General features: G+C 38.4%; 1 protein-coding gene across 1 annotated transcript; it reads right to left on the bottom strand.

The window, feature by feature from the left end:
* Positions 1 to 5,585: 5,585 nt before the first annotated feature.
* alpk3b (alpha-kinase 3b) lies at positions 5,586 to 15,875 on the bottom strand. The gene is made up of 13 exons (XM_030722027.1): positions 15,730 to 15,875; positions 14,528 to 14,649; positions 14,025 to 14,142; positions 12,606 to 13,866; positions 9,081 to 11,157; positions 8,532 to 8,679; positions 8,284 to 8,411; positions 8,128 to 8,163; positions 7,763 to 8,037; positions 7,472 to 7,560; positions 7,140 to 7,357; positions 6,637 to 6,685; positions 5,586 to 6,508 (listed from the first exon to the last, which is right to left on the bottom strand). The coding sequence occupies exons 1-13, from the start codon at positions 15,855 to 15,857 to the stop codon at positions 6,202 to 6,204; spliced, it is 4,956 nt and encodes a 1,651-aa protein (XP_030577887.1). The 5' UTR covers positions 15,858 to 15,875; the 3' UTR covers positions 5,586 to 6,201.
* Between the last annotated feature and the right edge of the window lie 2,487 nt (positions 15,876 to 18,362).

The raw sequence follows: 18,362 nt of genomic DNA on the forward strand, positions 1-18,362 counted from the left end.
CTGATAATAAAGTAATATATTATGAACACTGTATTGGAAAAGGATAAAAAAAAACAAATTCATTTTTTTCCCGTTTTTTTTAAATTAAATGAAATCCATCTATGATGCAGATCTATTCATAGAGAACATGTCACAGATAGATAATAAGTAAATAGATAAGCTGGTATTTATTATGAATTAGTTTAAATAATAATGAAAGAAAAGTGTGTGAACTATAACTCTACACACTGTCCAAATTGCAAGTGCTCCAAAGTAAGCGCCACTTTATTATCTTGTGTTAGCTCTTCCCTTGCTAACAATGGGCACAATAGTTTTGTGGTACCAGTCTTTTTCTTTTAAAATTGTTTAAAAAAAATAGCCAGAAACATCAGACAAAACTACTGGGACACACTTCTTAATAAATGAATTCAATAATGCTGTGGGGTTGTTTTCCAGGGCTTTGACCTGAGCCTCTTAAGTCCAATGAAGGGTCAATTCTATGCTTCCAACTTTGTGGCAGCAGATTAGGGAATACCCTTTTCTGTTTCAGCGTGACTCTGGCCCAGTGCACGAAGCAAGGTCTGTAAAGGCATGTTTGGATTAGTTTGGTGTGGAAGAACTTGACTGGCCAACACAGAGCTCTAACCTCAGCCTCCATTGAACACCTTTCGTATGAACTAGAATGGAAATTGCGAGTCAAGCCCTCTCACCCAACATCAGTGTCTGACCTCAGAAAAGCTCTTCTGGATGAATGGGCAGAAAGTCCCACAAACACACTACAAAATCTTGCAGAAAGGTTTCCCGAAAGAGTAGAAGATATTATAGCTGAAAAAGGGTGACTATTTTAGAGTTGGTTCTCAGAAAAGCTCTTGTAGGTGTAATATGTAGGTGGCCCAATACTTTGGCCCATATAGGGTATGACAGTACTGAATGTTAATAATCCTTCTCAGTGTCCTGCCTTTAGTGGAGATTTGTACAGATTCATTTTTTCTTTGGAATTCATTTTCAATATTCACTGGCATGTTTTAGCTGTTTCCTCTTCCACCAGTTCGTGGCTAGTCTTTAGACCCCAAATGTTCTGCTTTCTTTGTCAGTTACAGTATGTACCAACATTGGCTGATAGTTGGTTTGTAGGCAGGTATTTGTCACTGAGTTTATCAGACTTTTTTAGTAGCAATTTCCTGTTGTTTGTTTAAATTCGGTTAGACCAGTGAGACTTGTGTTGGTTTTAAAGACCAACACAGTGAGCTCATCTGTGAAAAAGCACTACAAAGTAGTGATGTCTTGACCTCAGATTGCATTACAGTCCCTGAGTCATTACTCTGACATTACTGAGTGCAGCTTTAAATGTTCAGTGCAAACAGCAGCCATCCTGTTTCCACTTGTGAGCCAGATGAAGTAAAGCTTATAAATTGTGATGTAGTTATTGTGACTGGGAGTGTGTCATCAACCAAACAGCCAACAATAAAAGAATCACATAAACTACTAATTTATGACATATTAATTGCTGCCTTAAAAGTGGCTAAAGTTTATTCTGCAAATTAAACAGTAAATCTAATTGCATTTACTTTCCACTACACCTTTAAATAACGTGTCTCTTAATTAAAATTGCAATAGCACATCATTGCAGTAATTATTAACCGTTTTCTTCTATCATAGACCGCATCTAATTTCCTAGAGGAAGTGCATTTGACCATGCAAGTGATAACATAATTAGTGCACACAAACATGAAACCCACTAACACTGCCTGGCTGTTGACTTAGTCTGTGGATACGATTAGTGGCACATATGGCATGTGTGTTTGAGCCCCCATGAAAAAAGTAATTTCATTGTGTTTTTGTTTCACAGCTGTTCCAAAGTCCATTTTAAATTTCACAATATGTTCAGTTTTTGTTTTGTTTGTTTGTTTTTCTAAATAAGGTTCTGTATATTTGGATTTGTGTTTGAAGAACACTTTTGGGTTTCTGTGACACAGTGTCAGCTGATATGTATGCACATTAGTGACAGGGCTGATGTCATACAAGCATGAGGCCTAAAGTTGCATTATTAGGAAATGTAACCTTTCAAAAAAAAAAAAAACTGCACGAACCTTCAAGTGCAGGTGGGAAAAAGGCAGCTGTCAAGTTCACACACATTACAGAGTTTGGTTATTTATTAAAGCCTGTTTGACAGATAATAACCTCTAGCTACTTTTGTGTATTCCTTAAAGACCAATATTACTCAAATTCTGTTTGAATTTATGTTTAAATGCAAGTACAAACTGACAAAACAGACTACAGTAAATAGCATATGCTGAACTGAATTTCACTGTTTGTCTGCAATGCCTTTACTCTCCTTCCAAATGGTTGCGTTGTGGTCTCATAACAATTAAACGGTGAAATTACAGTGCAGAGGATGTTGTGGTTTCTGTGTGTCCTCCTTTTTTAAGCAAAGGACAGCTGTAGTGGTGGTGCCTTGTGCTCTCCAAGTCATATTAAAGATAGCAGGGGTGCTGAGTGATATTGTGAAAATTACAATTAGGAGATCCACTCAAGCTGTTTACCAGCATCCCCTGCTGAATATGAATATCACTGCAAAACTTAGATTCTACATGATATCCCAGGAATCGTGTTGTGCATATACCTTTTTGACACCTTGTTGTCAAAAGAGGTGGGTGTCTGCTTTATGTATCATCACTGCTTTCTCGTCTGTAACATATAGTACGTAGACAACACTGATTTTATTCAGATTTAGCCTTTAAGTTCTCCTGTGAGAGAAAATAACTTGAGATATGCATCAGAAATGTATTGTTTCACAGTCAACAAAAGCTTTCTGTGATATGGTAGAATTACTCACCACTGGCAGTTAACTTAGCGATGCCATTGAGACCAGTGGCAGCCTGCGACTTTTGGAGGACTGGAGATAAAACTTTTTTCAAATGCCAACTAGTCTGTGGCATTTAGGAATATGTGATCCTTTTCATATAATCTACCTAAATGGTCACACCCATCATGGCCCAGCAATGGTAATTGAGGTCAGTCAGACACAACAATGTGAGGTCAGAATCAAATAGTCAGCTTTGTGAGAGAGCGGTGTTTAACTTCCACAATTTCCAGCCTCTGCTTCTGCTTATATCCTGTTTTTCTATTTTAAACCCATTTAGAACCTTGTACAGCCTGTACAGAGCAGATTTTCTCCTTTCACATGTTACTGCCAGTGTTATCTGCTGAAAGCATCAATTGAAAATAAGGTCCATTGTGATCGTTATATTTTTATATGTTGCCACATAATGAGCCAGGGTGTGAGAATCAACAGTGCAACGGGCTAAGGATCTGGGTGCTGAGTGGAAGATCTTCACATTAACTCAACATTATGTCTTGTTAAATGAAACGGAACTTCGTTTGGCTTATATGTGCAAGTACAATTTCTACATTTTGTGACTAAGAATTCCCTCATTTACGTGTCATATCATGAGTATTAATGTTGAGACTCCTAGTAATCTAACTCTTTATTGCATTTTATCAGAGCTACTCAGTGTAGCATGAAGAGCAGTGTCAGTGCATCTTTTCTCTGTAATTTCCCCAGCTCACTCACACTTTTTAAATGTCTTGTAAGAAACAGTTGGATTAATGTAATATGTCATTTTCTGACACTGAACAAACACACTCATGGAGCTCTTAGAAAGAGAACATTACCAGAATTAAGATGATTTTACTTAAATTCTAAAACAATATTGATTTTAAATATTATTTTTTTCATTAAGCGTTCAGTTTTGTGGTAGAAGTATGATTGTTTAATGTATTTAAAAATTGCTAACCCTCTCAAGTAGAATAAAAATGTCATCAGCAGTATTTAAGTCAAACAAATGTGACAATGACACTAAGAAACACTTATCATTTTAGCCCAGATAAGTCAAGCATTCACCAAAATATTGGTCAGGTTTAAAAGAGACACAATTTAAATGTCAAGCTAAAAATAGACACAATTTAATTGCGAGTGTAAACACGCTTTTCATTTGTCTGACTTTTTGCCAAAGAGCACAGTGATTGAACTAACAGTAGGTGGCAGGAGTGTTATGTCTTCCTGATCTTGTTACCACGCCACAGTCACACTTCATTCATGCCAAATTAATAAAGTAATGAATAGAACAGACCATCTTCAGTGTCATGCGGACACATGCTAGCAGTTCATTAATCTGTAAAACTCATGGGCCATGACGTGAGTCAGTTTTGTTCTATTTGACATTAAATAAAGGTTTGTTCTCAGTGTTAAAATTGTTTCCTTTTCCCAGGCCTTCTGAAAAGTCTCTTATTGCCATTATTCATGCTTCTGTAGAGTTACTGTTTTTTGTTGTTGTTTGTTTTTTGTTTTTTTATGAGAATATGAAAGGCCTTTTTGTTCATTTCCATGGTATAAACACATTACAGCCAACCAGCCACAAGTTACCTATTAATTAGTTGCACACAGTAGATGAACAGGCAGGAAATCTGTTTCCACTTGCATCTTTAGGACAATCCAGGCTGCACTTAATGGGAAGGTATTAGATCAAAAATGCAATGAAAAGGCTTCTTGTACTGTTGTACACAGTGGATGCATGGTAGCGTGTAGGAATTATGAAATGTATAACAAAAGCATCAGCCACTTCACACCAAAGTCTGTCAACTCTCCCCTCTGGTGTGAACCTCTAACCCTCTTGTGCTACTAGACAACATCAGAGGTGACAATGACACTTTTTTTTAAAAGAAATTTAACTTTCCAGCACCGTTCACACTTGTGTGCGAGACCACCACTTACATCAGCAATGACTCACAAAATCAAATATGATTAGGGTGATGAAGTTAGCCTTTCATGTAGTAAACACACACTGCTTGTGTGAGCCCTTCACAGATATTACAGAATGTAATCTATTAAATGCTGAATTAAGTGCTATTAAATGGCTGAATTTGAACATTATCCTCTTTTACAGCAGCCACAGTGTTTGATTCTAACACAGGAAAAACTATTACCATTACGACACAGCTGATCTCGGCATAGACTCACATATTTGAACACTTTCTGCTGCCAAGCATATTTTTGTCTTTCGTCTTGGATTTTTGTCCCATCAGTTTTTAGATGACTTACTCAGTCCAAGATGTCCTATACATTGATGCTCCACTAATGTGACTTGAAAGACAAGAGTTTACTATGACCAAAGTACACTGATTTTATACATTTTCTGCTTTAGGTAGGAAGAATAATGCTGTAGTGTTTTAAATGTTAAAAACTGTCTTAAGAAATTTGCAGTTGTTCCCAAGCTGAGATTGAAAATTGCATGTTATGATGATACAGATATCACAGTGCACTTTGATAACTAAGAGTCACTAAAATGATATCTTATTAATCTTTCTAGATAAAATACATATATGATAATAAGGGAAAGTTGATGGCAGATTGAGTGGGATGGCTTTTATTACTCAGCCCACTCCATAATAGGCAAATTTGTAAGACAGACACTCCAAATTTAAAAGACACATTTTGCTCTAAGACATTGTCTCAGAACATACAAGATCATTTCTTTTATTGTACAGCCACTTGCATTCAAATGTGCAATTTCTAAAAATGCAGTGCAAATTACAATAGCAAGTAAACATGTCTGGTTACAATATAAACGCACAGCACCGTTAGTCACTGTACAACAGTGTCACGTGAAGCTACATTTGGCTTGATACATTCCTGAAAGAGAAAATTGGCTGATTACTCCCAGCCTTAAAAACCTGCTTTGTGTGATTGGCTTAATGCACATCCTGCTTAAGTTTTTCTTGGTGACTTCATACATTTAACTTCAAAAGAATTAAGTTGAGAATCACACATAGACAGCATACAACACAATGCCACTTCAGTCCAAAGTGTCTCATATTCATGTGGTATGGATACACTGACCTGAGAAAGGCATCCGCAATCTGTGACCTATGGTACTTGATTAATAGAGCATAAAGTCAGGAAGCACTGTACTTCTTAGTACATGACAGCTTAAGCCCTAGGATTCACTACAGTAGATGAATGCATCAGTCCACATTAAATGGCAAGGAATGGTAGCTGTTAACATTAAATAGTTATAGCATTAATAAACATCTTTCTGTTTGTGTAAGATTTATACTTTTGAATGAGGTGCCAGTAGGCTTCTATCTTTCAGCTCTTCCTGGGTTTTCTGTGAATATATATGATATCTCAAGTCTCATTAAGAGATATTTATTCTATTCCATCTAAATCGCTTTGGGAGCATCACCAGCTTTCTGTTTTGTGGGGGTCTTGCTTCCTTCTTGCTCAGTCTTCCTGGACAATCTGGGACTACCAGCAGCTTTCCTGCCAGTCTGAGGACTGGAGGAGCCTGCAGCCATCTTGCGTTGAAGTAAGGGACTCCTGGAGCTCTTTGGCTTTGTTGGCGTCAGTAAAGAGTCCATAACCTTCAGTGACCTCAGGCCAAGCAGACCACAAAAGTAGTTACACTTGTGTTGTGAGATAAACTGCTCAAAAACTTTGGGATTCGCTTCGATAGATAAACCTTGATGCCTGCAGCAACACACAACACAGAGCAAAACTGAATGTAACAGACGTGAGTCGTATAAATGTAAATTACCTGTAAAATGAGGTTTTCACAGCATAATTTACAGAAATGACGCAATTCAAATAATACTAACCCCGTGGATTTGACTGAAATTTCAACATTGGTGATCTTAGTGTCAACACCTGCAAAATGACACACCAAAATTAGTTGTTCACATAATATATTCAGATTGAAAGACATACAATTTAAATAGCTTTAGAAATGTGAAAGAAAAACATAAATATTTTCCATAACAACATAAAATAAATGGTGCACACTGGACCTGAAAGTCTCTGGAATACTATTTCTACTCTTTAAATTAAAATGTTGAAACTGAAATATCCTTTTCACTATTGTGAGCACAAATAAAGTAAAAAAGCCTGTCATTCTTCAACCAATTTTGAGCTTCCTATGCTCACTGGATCTTTGGTATGCTGCACATTGGTAAATGTGTGGGGTGGGATAAACCAGGACATAAGTGGAGAAGGTGGCCTCTGGTTATTGTCTGTCCCAAACTATAGGTATATTCCTAACTGTAGGAACAACTACAGTAAAAACATAAACTTAACATTACTCTGGCTTCATGTCTGAGCCTACCTTCCAGCCGAGTGAATACCAGATTTCCACTGGTCCACTGAAAGATCCAGTGCTGCAGGGCACAGCACTTCTGCTCCATTTCAGAGCCGGTCCTCACGTCTATTCCGTGTGTAGAGTTCAGGTCAGAGAATTTCTGATACACTCCTGTGAGATCCGTCTCCACTGTGGCATATGGGACAGCGTTTGCTGGTCTGTACATCAAATAGACTGGAATCACCCTGTTTAACAAAGATTGTCAGAGTGTAGATAAGTGTAAGAGATGCTTAATGGTCCTGTTGTGTAGATAGATATTCAAAAGGATTATAACTTAAGAGTAAGCAGAGTGTACTCACTCAAGAGAAGGCCCAAAGTTTTCTATAACTCTCGTCTCTGCAGCAAAGATTTTACAGTATTCCCGAGCCATGTTCTGAATTTTACACTCCTGTATGTAGAACATTGGAGAATTGCCAATGAACATCAGCTCTGCCTACACCAGTTATTCAATCTCAGCTGGATTAGTACCACAGTAATCCTATAAGGGTGGCAGGAATGACACCTGATTCACTTTAATACAGGAACTGCTGTTTATTAAGTGACATAGTTATGAAGGCATGAATAAATTACATCAGCCCTTCCTTACGTACCTGCTTCATGATGTCCAGGTTTCTATCTATAAGGCAGCTTTCCTCTTTGCCTCCATAAGCGATGGGATTGCGTACTTTGATGATACATGTGTTACCAGATTCAAACACAGGCTCCAGGCCATAGATGACTTTTGCCCTCCAGACTTTATGAGAACAGCCATCTCCAATACGAGATTCCTTCATCATTATGCGGCCAAAGAATTTGTTGCCCCAGACACCAGAATCAGCCACGCCCTTGCTGAATATTAGGGGTGTCATTTCGATTTCCTCCCCAACTGCATTCACAAGATTATAAGGTTGATAGTCAGAAAAGAAAAGCACAGGAAAAATAAACAGCGATCTTAACATGTGAAACGTCATCTTACCCCCAAGGTCCTCACGCAGGGACAACCCAGTCAAAACTGCAAAACAGTGAGAGCGAAGACAGAAAAGCACTCATGCTATGGTCAAGTAATGCACAGAAAAAACTGTGATTATTATATATTTCTGCTATGCCAAATTTATTTTAAAATAGAACATACTCTCTGCACTGAGCAGAGTGTCTGTGGAATCTGTCCCGTATTCATTTGTGATTGAGCATCCATAAACACCAGAGTCTTTGCATGATGCCTGAAGAATGGCAAGATTGACCTGAGCTTCATCCCCTGCTCTTGAAGACATACGAACACAAAATAACATAAAAATGTTCAAGAAGACCTAAATCTACAGTACATGTTAAGAAAATTCAATATATTTAAAAAAAAAAAAAAAAGTCACTCTGAGAACTTACTTTCTTTTAACCTGAGCAATCTCCACCTCGTTTTTGGACCACTGAATAGTCGAGTCACTGAGAACATTGAAAAACTGGCACCACAGTTTCAAGTGTCCTGAGGCATCTGCAAAAGTCTCAGCCCTAATCTTACGGATAACTTGAGGAGCTGGAGAGAAGAGAAAATATGATGAAAACACACACACTTTCAGTTTTTGTGTATGTGTCCAGTTTTATATGTTCTCATAAATAAGAAGCAGCCTATATACAGCAAATATAAATGATTTCCCAAATCATCTGTGTAGAGCCACATTTCAGCTTTTTGGAGTAATGTTTTACTTTGAGATATCATCATACAAAGTAAACACTGGCTTTAGAAACAGCAAAAATATAAAGTAAAAGAGGTTGCGAATCATATCTCTCTGATGACCAACAGGATGGTGCTATCTTCCACAGTGATTTAATATTCCCACCAGGTGATGCAAAAGTAAAATATTTTCTTTTGTCTCACACAAATATATTCTGATAAAGAGGCCTTCAATCAACATTTAGGCTGTATTTTTTCTTTACCTTTGAATGGGTTATGCTTGTCCTTCTCTACAGGTTTCACCTCAGTTTGAATCTCATCAGCAGCCACCTGGCTGGGTGTTTCTGGTGCCATCTTCTTTCTGCTCAAGAGGGGCGAACGCCTTTCTAGAAGAGAGGTTTGCTCACCAGTGGGCTGAAGTAGAGATGACTGTCGCAACAGGCTTGGAGATGTAGAGAAGGTCACAGAAGTTGTGGAAAGTTTGCTGCTCTGCATAGACGCCTCCTTTTTCAGAGTTTGATTATCAGTTGGTGATGTGGCCTCTGTGGTCTCTGTGGCCTCTTCGGGTTTGGCCTTGGGTGTTAGGATTTTGCGGCGAGCCCCAGAGGCCAGCTCTTGTGGGGTAGCAGAAGGGATGGGAGAAACACAATTTCTTTTCTTTAATAATGGACTAAGTTCAGCAGTTTGATTTGCTACGGAGTCTGATGTCAAACCTTCCTTAACCATATAACTCTCCTTTTGAGTAAGTGGACGATTATTCCCTGGTGTGTTAGATCCGGTTTCAGGAGGAAGCGTTCCTGTACTCTGCAAAGAACTTGTATTTATATACTGATCTTCCATTTTGCACTGATCAGAAATGGTTGTCAAATCCCTTTCATTTGTGCTGCTGAGTTTAATTTCTGGAGTTGACTTCTGCATGAATTGCATGCCTTTGCCTTGAACAGGTTCATCTTTGGAACGCTCCAAAATAGCAATTTGTGGCTCTTGAACACCATTCTTCATATCTGTCGTTGTAAGTGGAGGCCCAGATTCCTGACTGGCAGTTCCAGATAGATTTAAAAGTCTATCGGTCATTTCACCTTCAGAAGTCAAAGAGGGAAAATTTTGTTTTGGGGTTGTTTGTTGGGAAACAACAACAGAGGAATTTTTTGGATGAGCCAGAGTTGATGGTTGGGTTTCCTGGCCAATGTCCATGACACATTCATTATATTTTTCATCACTTCTGGGAAGTCCTGTTATGACGTCATTTGTGCCACTGTCAATAATAGCAATGGGTGGGATCAAAAGAGGCTTTTGCAAAACCTGAACAGGTGGTGATGTTGCACTTTGAGTCTTAGATCGCTCCTGGTCAGTTTTATAAAGCTGATGATAAACCTCCATAAGTGTTGCCTTTATGGTTGTGGGGGGAGTTTCATCAATACCCTTCTTATTTTCTCTGTCAGGCATTGACTTTTTCACCTCCAGATTTCTGTCGTGCACTAATTCCTGGCATGCCCCTGTTGCTGTACTCTGATTGTGTAGTAAGTTAGCATGGGATGGTATGACGGACACTGGACTTACTACTGTGGAGTCTAGAGCTTTTATTTGCGATCTTAAAAGTTCAGCAATAGAAATGATTTTTGTTTCAGGTTTTGAAATTTCTTGAAAGCCTTTGATGTATCCCACTGAGTTTGCATTTTCTGTTGTTTTTGTTAAGATAGAGGGAGAGGTGTCATATGTATCTGCCTTCAAATTTTGTGAGTCTGAACTAGATTTCTCCACCACTTTTGATACGCCCTCATTCTGCTCAGTTTCCTCATAAGGTGCACCTACAATGATTCCTCGAGCGTCTTTAATCCCTGTATCTTTGCTCTTTTCTATTTTAGTTTGTTCAGTCGTATGCACAGCAGCAGTTTCAGTTTCCATCTCAACTATCTTCTCATTTGGGCCATCACTGTCATCCTGTACCAACAACTTAGTGACCTCTACCTTCTTATCATCTTGTATTTCTGTCTCTTCAATGGTTTTTATAGTTGGATCAACTTGGCTCTGCAGGATGTTAAGTGAAATATTACACCCTAAGGTGCTCTCACCACCGATAGACCTTTCAAGGGGTGACTTCTGCACGTTTTTAAAAAGGACTTCATTTAATTCCCTGGAATGATCCCATGTGTCTTGCGTCATTGTGTCAACGTCTGTTTTAAAACCACTGTGCAAAAAAGGGGTTTGGATGTCATCTGTCATGGTCGGCCTTTCTACTGGAGTCTTTTGTTGTCGCGAGCTGACCATACACTGGTCTGCTGGTAGCTCAAGGCTGACAGGTGCATCATTCCAGATCATCTTTGTGGGATCCTGTGTAACCTTGGGACATAATACAAACACAGGTTTCCAAGCTGTAAATACATATTCCCTTATCCCTGGCTATGCTGGTCATGGATAAACACATGCAATTTTTAAAAACAGCAACAGTGTAGCCAGCAACAAGCAGGGAAAGGAACTGGAAGACCTTAGTGCAAAAGGAAATTTATAAACTGGAGAAAAGGTGAAGTTATAGTATCAAACAAATGTGAATTTTAGTTTTAGTTGGATTCTTGATGTGACATATAGGCTAGGAAATATTGTTTATTATTCAATAGACTACTTTATTGCAATATACTGGAAAACTGCACTAATGTTTAAGTAGTAGTGTGATATGAATTAAACATAGTAAATAAAGTAAAACCTATGCATAGCACACAACATGTTTGTTGACTGTCAATTCTTAAAGTCTCCTTATGAGTGGAATTACTTCTTTTAATTGTCACATGTTTTTGGATCATGGACGACATAAGCCATAATATGACCCAATATAAGCCAGTATTTTAACCTATATTATGCCTCAGGAAACAGCCTTTAGCGTAAAATATCAAGCTTTTGAAATCATACACTATACAGTCAAAGAATTATGCATCACTCTTTATTTCTGCTTTTTTCTCTTACCCTCTTTCTAAGTCTGACATGGGGGGACTGTTCAAAATGAAGGCTGCTATTTTGCATGTAAGACTGGCCAGAAAGGAACGCAACTTATTTTAAGTGGTGCTTGAGCCATTCGGTGTGTTTGTCTCAGTTGTAAGTGCTCAGTTATGCAGCTGAAGTTTGTGTGATTGTATAAGCAATATAAAGACTGACAATCAGTGAGAATTTTGTGCCCCAGCCTAGAATGATTTTTTTTTAATGCAGCAAATTAGCATTAATATCTGTCACAACAGCAACCATTCAATTGCAATATAAAGGAATGATTTACATTTTTAGAGGATGCCTCTTCTTTTTGTTTTTCTTCAGAACAGTAGGTGGAGACTGATGCAACTTTGAATGATATTAAGCTACAGGTGGCAGCGAGATATCTGACAGGAAACATTTGGAAACAGCTAATGAAAATCCATCTGCCAAAACATCTAGCTTAATGAATAATATGTTATAGCTCAGCTATTTAGTCTGTGCAAAAACATTTTATAAAGGGAATGTAGCTCTTCCCATTCCCAGTCTGGTAGTCTACTTAGTTCATATAATAACATTACCAAGAGCAATTTAACATTTAAATCTTAAACTTTTAGCAAAGGCTTACTTTCAGACCTTAAAACTTAAAGAATATCAGATGCACTACATCAATATACCTGTTGTAACTGTCAACATGTGCGTCATTTAATTCTTGTGACCCAGCGGGAGATACTTGTAAAAGCTATAAATAACTCTGGGATGCTTGTGTTACTGATGGGACTGGTGTTGGCAGCACAAAACACTCATGAGCTCATGCAAAAAGGTTCCCTCACCTCACTTGGCAGGGGTACTTGAGACACAGGCACCTTATTTTGGCTGGGGCTTGTTTCTTTCTCAGACAGCTGGTGTCCAGCCTGTTCACATGGACGCTGAGATAAAGCAGTCCTACTGTCACAAGATGCATCCACTGACTCACTGTGTTTGTGGGATAAAGATCCATCAGCTGAAGCGTTTGACTTCAAATCAACATCCATGGTTGTTGTATGAAAGTCCTCTTTTAATATGCTTAGGAGTGTTGATCTAGCACTTGACTGTGGCTGTGTTGAGGTAATGTAAGGGATTTGCTCTTGCATTTTCAAGCTTTCTTCTATAGCATTGTTTCCAGCTTCCTTCTCATATTTGGCAGCATTTTCACCTTCAGTTCTTGACCCAGGATGACTTGAAAATGTAAGAGCAGCAGGGGACACTGAGACAGTGAGCTGTTCTTTCTGTGAAATTACTGTTAACTCTGTACACATCTTTTCATCCTGTGAAGGCCTTTGAGGAAGCACTGCTACCTGTACTGCTGATTTCAAATCTTCTTTTATCACGTTTGTCACTGCTGAATGTGCAACTGATGAACTAGAAATGTTCTCTACTTCCATAACCTCGGCTGAATTCCTCTGAGTCCGGACTGCCTCTTTACAGGCTGGAGCTACAGAGGCTGACGCCTCACCTTTCAGCCTTCTCTGCCCAGACACAGACACCCTCTCTCCCAGAGCATCTGCTTTTCCAACCTTTGCATTGTTGGAAATTTTAATCTTCTTCTTGACAAAGGGAGGTTTTGGTTGGTGTGTGGTAAAAATCTTCTGGGTGGAGTCATTTATGCATGTCTCACCCTTATTGCCATTGTCATTAATGGCCTGCCCCTTAGATAAACCAGGCATTTCTCCATTAGTGATTGGGACTTGCTTTTCTTCAGCTTCCTCCCCAGTGGCCTCCTGTAACCTGGCCTTAGTCTCTAGAGTAACAGTCGTTTGGTTCTCCTCGTTGCCCTCATCCTCCATGGAGCTTGGCGTGCTGAGAAAGGCCTCCATTGTCGAACGGCGTTTCCTCAGTGTACGGTCGGGACTGATGGTTCGTATCGGCTCCTGGTTTTCTTTCCCTTCTGCTTCCCTGCGTCTATTCTCAGCCTTCTGTTTGACCTTGGCAAAGTACCGCTGGTGGATTTTGAACTCGTTCATCTCACCCACCTCCAGAACCCCAGAGCAGGACACAATACCTTTACAGTTGATTGCTGAGGCCTGATATATAGCTGCATCCTCTACAGTGCACCTAGAAATTAAAAACATCATATTAAACAGTTTATTTGGAAAAGCTATTATTTAAGAGTTTTACTTATTATTTATATTATGGACTACTTTACAATAAAAAAAAGATTTTTTAGAAGAAGTTGTGTGTGATCAACAAACAGCTTTTTCAAATATACATACTTGTAAATGTGCAGGGAATGGTTTTGTCCATTGCGGAATATTTCATATTTAGGAAGTCCACAGTATCTGTCCAACTGCATGTCATCTTTATACCACGTAACCTGAGGGGCCGGGTATCCTAATAAAAAAATTAAAATAAAAAAAAACAGTGTAAGGGGAAAATAGCAGGCCATAAGGGAATTTTGAAGAATTTCTATAACAACAATTCCAAAAACTTTATGGAAAATGTAAATGAAAACAGAATGCAATGAGTTGCAAATTTCATAGACATGTCCTGGGTCTTGTTTGTTGTATTTTTTGTTTCATGATGTACCAAACGTTTTCAAGTGCTGAAAGGTCTGGACTGCAGGAAGGCCAAATTAGCACCCAGACTCTTGTTGCTCTAAAACCTTCATATGCCTTTCAGCACTGATGGTGACTCTCCAGACGTGCAAGCTGCCAATTGATGATTTCTAGAAGTATTCAGTTCAGTCACTCAAATGTATGGAGAAGGCAACGTTTACCTGTAACCACACAGGAGAACTTCACGTTGGAATTTTCGGAAACAGCTTTTGACTTCAGGGTAATTTCAAAGGAGGGCTGTGTTTCTTCAGTTAAATGGGCAATCACACTGCAGAGTGTGCTCCTGTGCAAGAAAATGGAGCTGGTCAGTCATGTGCTAATGTGGATTCATATTTCTTTTAACATTTTAAAAAAAATAAAAATGAGATAATTGTTTATTGTAATTGTTTTTATCCATAAATGTTGGCTTGACTATTTTTTGTGCCATTGAATAGAATGTCCAAACTCAAAATTTTATAAAATTATGGACATAAGAACTGAAGTCAATATACAATGTGGATTGTTTTTCTTCACCCCTTAACTCTCAAATAAATTCTTTATATTGAGTCTGATTAAAGCACTAATTTCAGTAACAACAATAAAACAAAGCCATGTGATAGCAGCCACATCTGCTGTCACTGGCTAAGAAGGATGAAAATAAAAGTTGTGGATTTTGAATTAGAAGCAACTAAAACAAAGAGCACAAAGTATTCGTTTTAAAAATAAAACAAAGTCTTTCTTGTGGTCTTTCGCTGCTGTAGTCAGCGTTGTAAAGCTGCTGTACATTTAACCCAAATTCACATTAATTGCTTGGAAAATGTAACAATTTAAAGCTCTTGAATCTTTATAGCATGTGGAAGAATGCTATGATGAATGAAATATGAATATATGAATGAAATTCTCACTGCTAAAGTGTTAGATAAGTGCACAGTTAAATGATACTGCTATGCTTCACCGAATATAACTTTTTACATTTTATTTATTTTCAGTTGGTTTTGTTACTGGCTTGAAGTCAACAGTACACACACACAAAAAAAAGAACAGCTGTTTTTCTTCCTATTAAATATTGCACAAGATTACTGAAAAAGAAGACCTAAGGAGCAATACTGACTTGTGCTATAAACAAATCTTCCCATGCAGACGCTGTCATGTATGCTTGGTGTGAAAAGGGGCCAATGGTGCATAGCTGAGATTGTGTTCTTAATCAGCAGTTTATTTAAACCCTGTTGTCCATGGCAACAACAAACAAAGAAACACCAGGCAACACATCCTCATCTCAGGTTAGTAAAAAGCCTGAATTATAGATATATTATGCTGGGATCATACATACTGCATGGTGGTTCGAGTGGAAGGACAGCACGCTGAGTTAGTCTGGATTCTGTACCTGTTTTCTGGCCTCACATTAGAGAGGTAGCTGCAACCACCAAGCCGGCTGCTCCCGTTGACATCTTCCCCATTACTGGACCTCCCATTCCCATTAGAGGAGCGTGCTGTTGTCCTCCGTGAAGTCATTTTCCACCAGATATTGTTTTGTTGTCAAGAAATGAATTCAAACTTAAAGAGAACAAAGTTCATAAAAAGCAAATGGAAACATGAATGAAAACAAATTAAATCTGTAACATATATATATATATATATATATATATATGTATTTTTTTTTTTTTACATTAAAAAGACAACATATGCCAAGTTAAGATATACTTTACAAATTCTGCACGCTCTTATCCAGCAGTTACATAAACAACACTCAGCAGTCTATTTTATACAGTTAACTCACCGTACAGAAGTTTCATTCCTTCCTTTGACAGATAGCCCACAGCACTGGCTTAAGGCACTGCAATTTCCAATCAAACATGAGCATGCGTAGGCTCCTGGGCTATTTATAGTTGGCCTGCAAATAGGCACAAGAGCACATCACACTTTCCAATACTCATCTTTGGGCCATTTTATAAAGAAGAAGAAGAAGAAGAAAAAAACTCTATGCATCCACAAAAAATGGAAATCTCAAGTAGGGAAATATTTGTAAGAAATCAAGAACAATCTCTAAAAATAAATAAATAAACAAATGCTTGTTCAGTTTTTAAACCATGCCCAGAACTGTTAGATCCTCAGATAGTCTTTTCCCCCCCCAGTTCTGTTATCAGTGGACTGCAGTTTCTCAGAGAATGGATTGTTTGTGTGGCCAGTCCTTGGCTGTCTAACTTTTTAGCTCTGTGTAGAGACTGTAGTAAAGAATCATTTGAGCCTGTCAGTCAGAAGGATGACGCCTTTAGTTTTGAGTACGTTAATATGAGCAGCACATTCTTACAGTCATCCAGTCACACGTAGTTTCCTATTTAAAAAGTGTTGATAGGAGACTGTTGAGTATAAGTAGAAGATAACAAAAACACCATGAAATGGCACATTTATTCATGTTCTAAAATAGTTACATAATACCAAGTTCTCTGGCATGTATTGTCTAGTGGCTGACAATTGCATTACAATTGTGTCCCCAGAGGAAAAGCAGTAGGAATAGAACAGCCTTATATAGGCAGATACCACTGACTCCCAGAGAGCTATGGGCTCTTTGCACAAGCATGCACACACCCATACACACAGTCTGTCTCTCACTTGCACATCAGTTCTTAACAAGTCAGTTTATTTATTTTTTGTATTTATTTGTGGTCAGTAAAATGTGATTTTAATTGACTAGATGTCAAAACTGCCTTAATAAATGCTTTATTTGTCAGCTTTATAGCCTTCCATGGTAAACACACTCCAAACCCCCAAACTTGTCTTTGAACTGACTGGCACTGATACGACTACAATGAATTACAGCTTCCCAAGTGTGTTCTTCCAAGTTCAAAGGTATCAAACTGCATTATCACTCAGGTTACTATGTATGCTCATCATATTACACGTGCCAACATGACTTCCTTTCATCTATTTATGTTTTTTTTTGTTCCATCCATCCATCATACTCTTTTGTAGCGCCTTGCCAGGGCTGTGATGTAGTAATTTAATTTAAAAACCTAGATTAAATTAACATATCTTTAAACGCAATATGCTAAGATTCTTACAAGCAATGGATTCCATTAGTTATAGCGCGCACACACACACACACACACACACACACACACACACACACACACACACACACACGCACACACACACTCACAGAGTGGTGACAGACATGTATGGGCTGCAGGGCCTCGTATTGACTATATGCCAGTCCCCTGTGGGGGGGCTGGAAAACACAGTTGCCTCAGCATGGTCAGGATATTCTGGATTGTGGTGTGTACAGAGTGATCAAAGCACATCAGGATGGTGAAACACTACAGAAACCAGAAGACTGTCATGTGACTGTGTATCCCCCTCAAGCATATGGGAAATCTGCTGATGAAAGAGGGATTTCCAATAAAATATACTTAGAAAAGTACACAGTCAATCAACTTTCAAAAATATGATTCAATGAAAATAAACTGGTTAGACACTAGCTACTACTTTGACATCCATTCCAAGCTTTTCTCCAAAGTTTGTTTTCCTTTTATCTTGACTGTCCAAAGTATACTACACCCTCTTCCACTTCAATGTTGTAATCGCTTTCTAAATCTGAATTCACATGGGGCAATAGCGTTGCATTGCTTCATGTTTTACCAATTACAGCACATCACAAAATCCTGTAGTGGCTTAGTGAGGCAGATTTATAGAAAGGCTACTAATGATGCTCTCTGAGATCACTACCTCTGGCTTTGTTTATACCATTATCTCTTTTGCAAAGATAATTGTGCTTCTATCAGAAATAAAAGGGGCAAATGTAAATTGTTATGATTAGTCATTACAACCTGTGTGGTAATGGACATCCCAGGACAACAGGACCATTGTCAATCTGGATGTGTATAGAAGTGTGTGTGTATGTCCCTGATGGTGACAGGGGTAGACCAAAAAGGCTGAAGTAGATTGGACAACCATCAGCTCTTCAGTTTCACTGTGGCATTTATTTACCACCTCTATGGACTTCCAATAAATAGTGACCTT

Source organism: Archocentrus centrarchus, chromosome 3, assembly GCF_007364275.1.
Source record: "Archocentrus centrarchus isolate MPI-CPG fArcCen1 chromosome 3, fArcCen1, whole genome shotgun sequence".
Taxonomy (NCBI): Eukaryota; Metazoa; Chordata; class Actinopteri; order Cichliformes; family Cichlidae; genus Archocentrus; species Archocentrus centrarchus.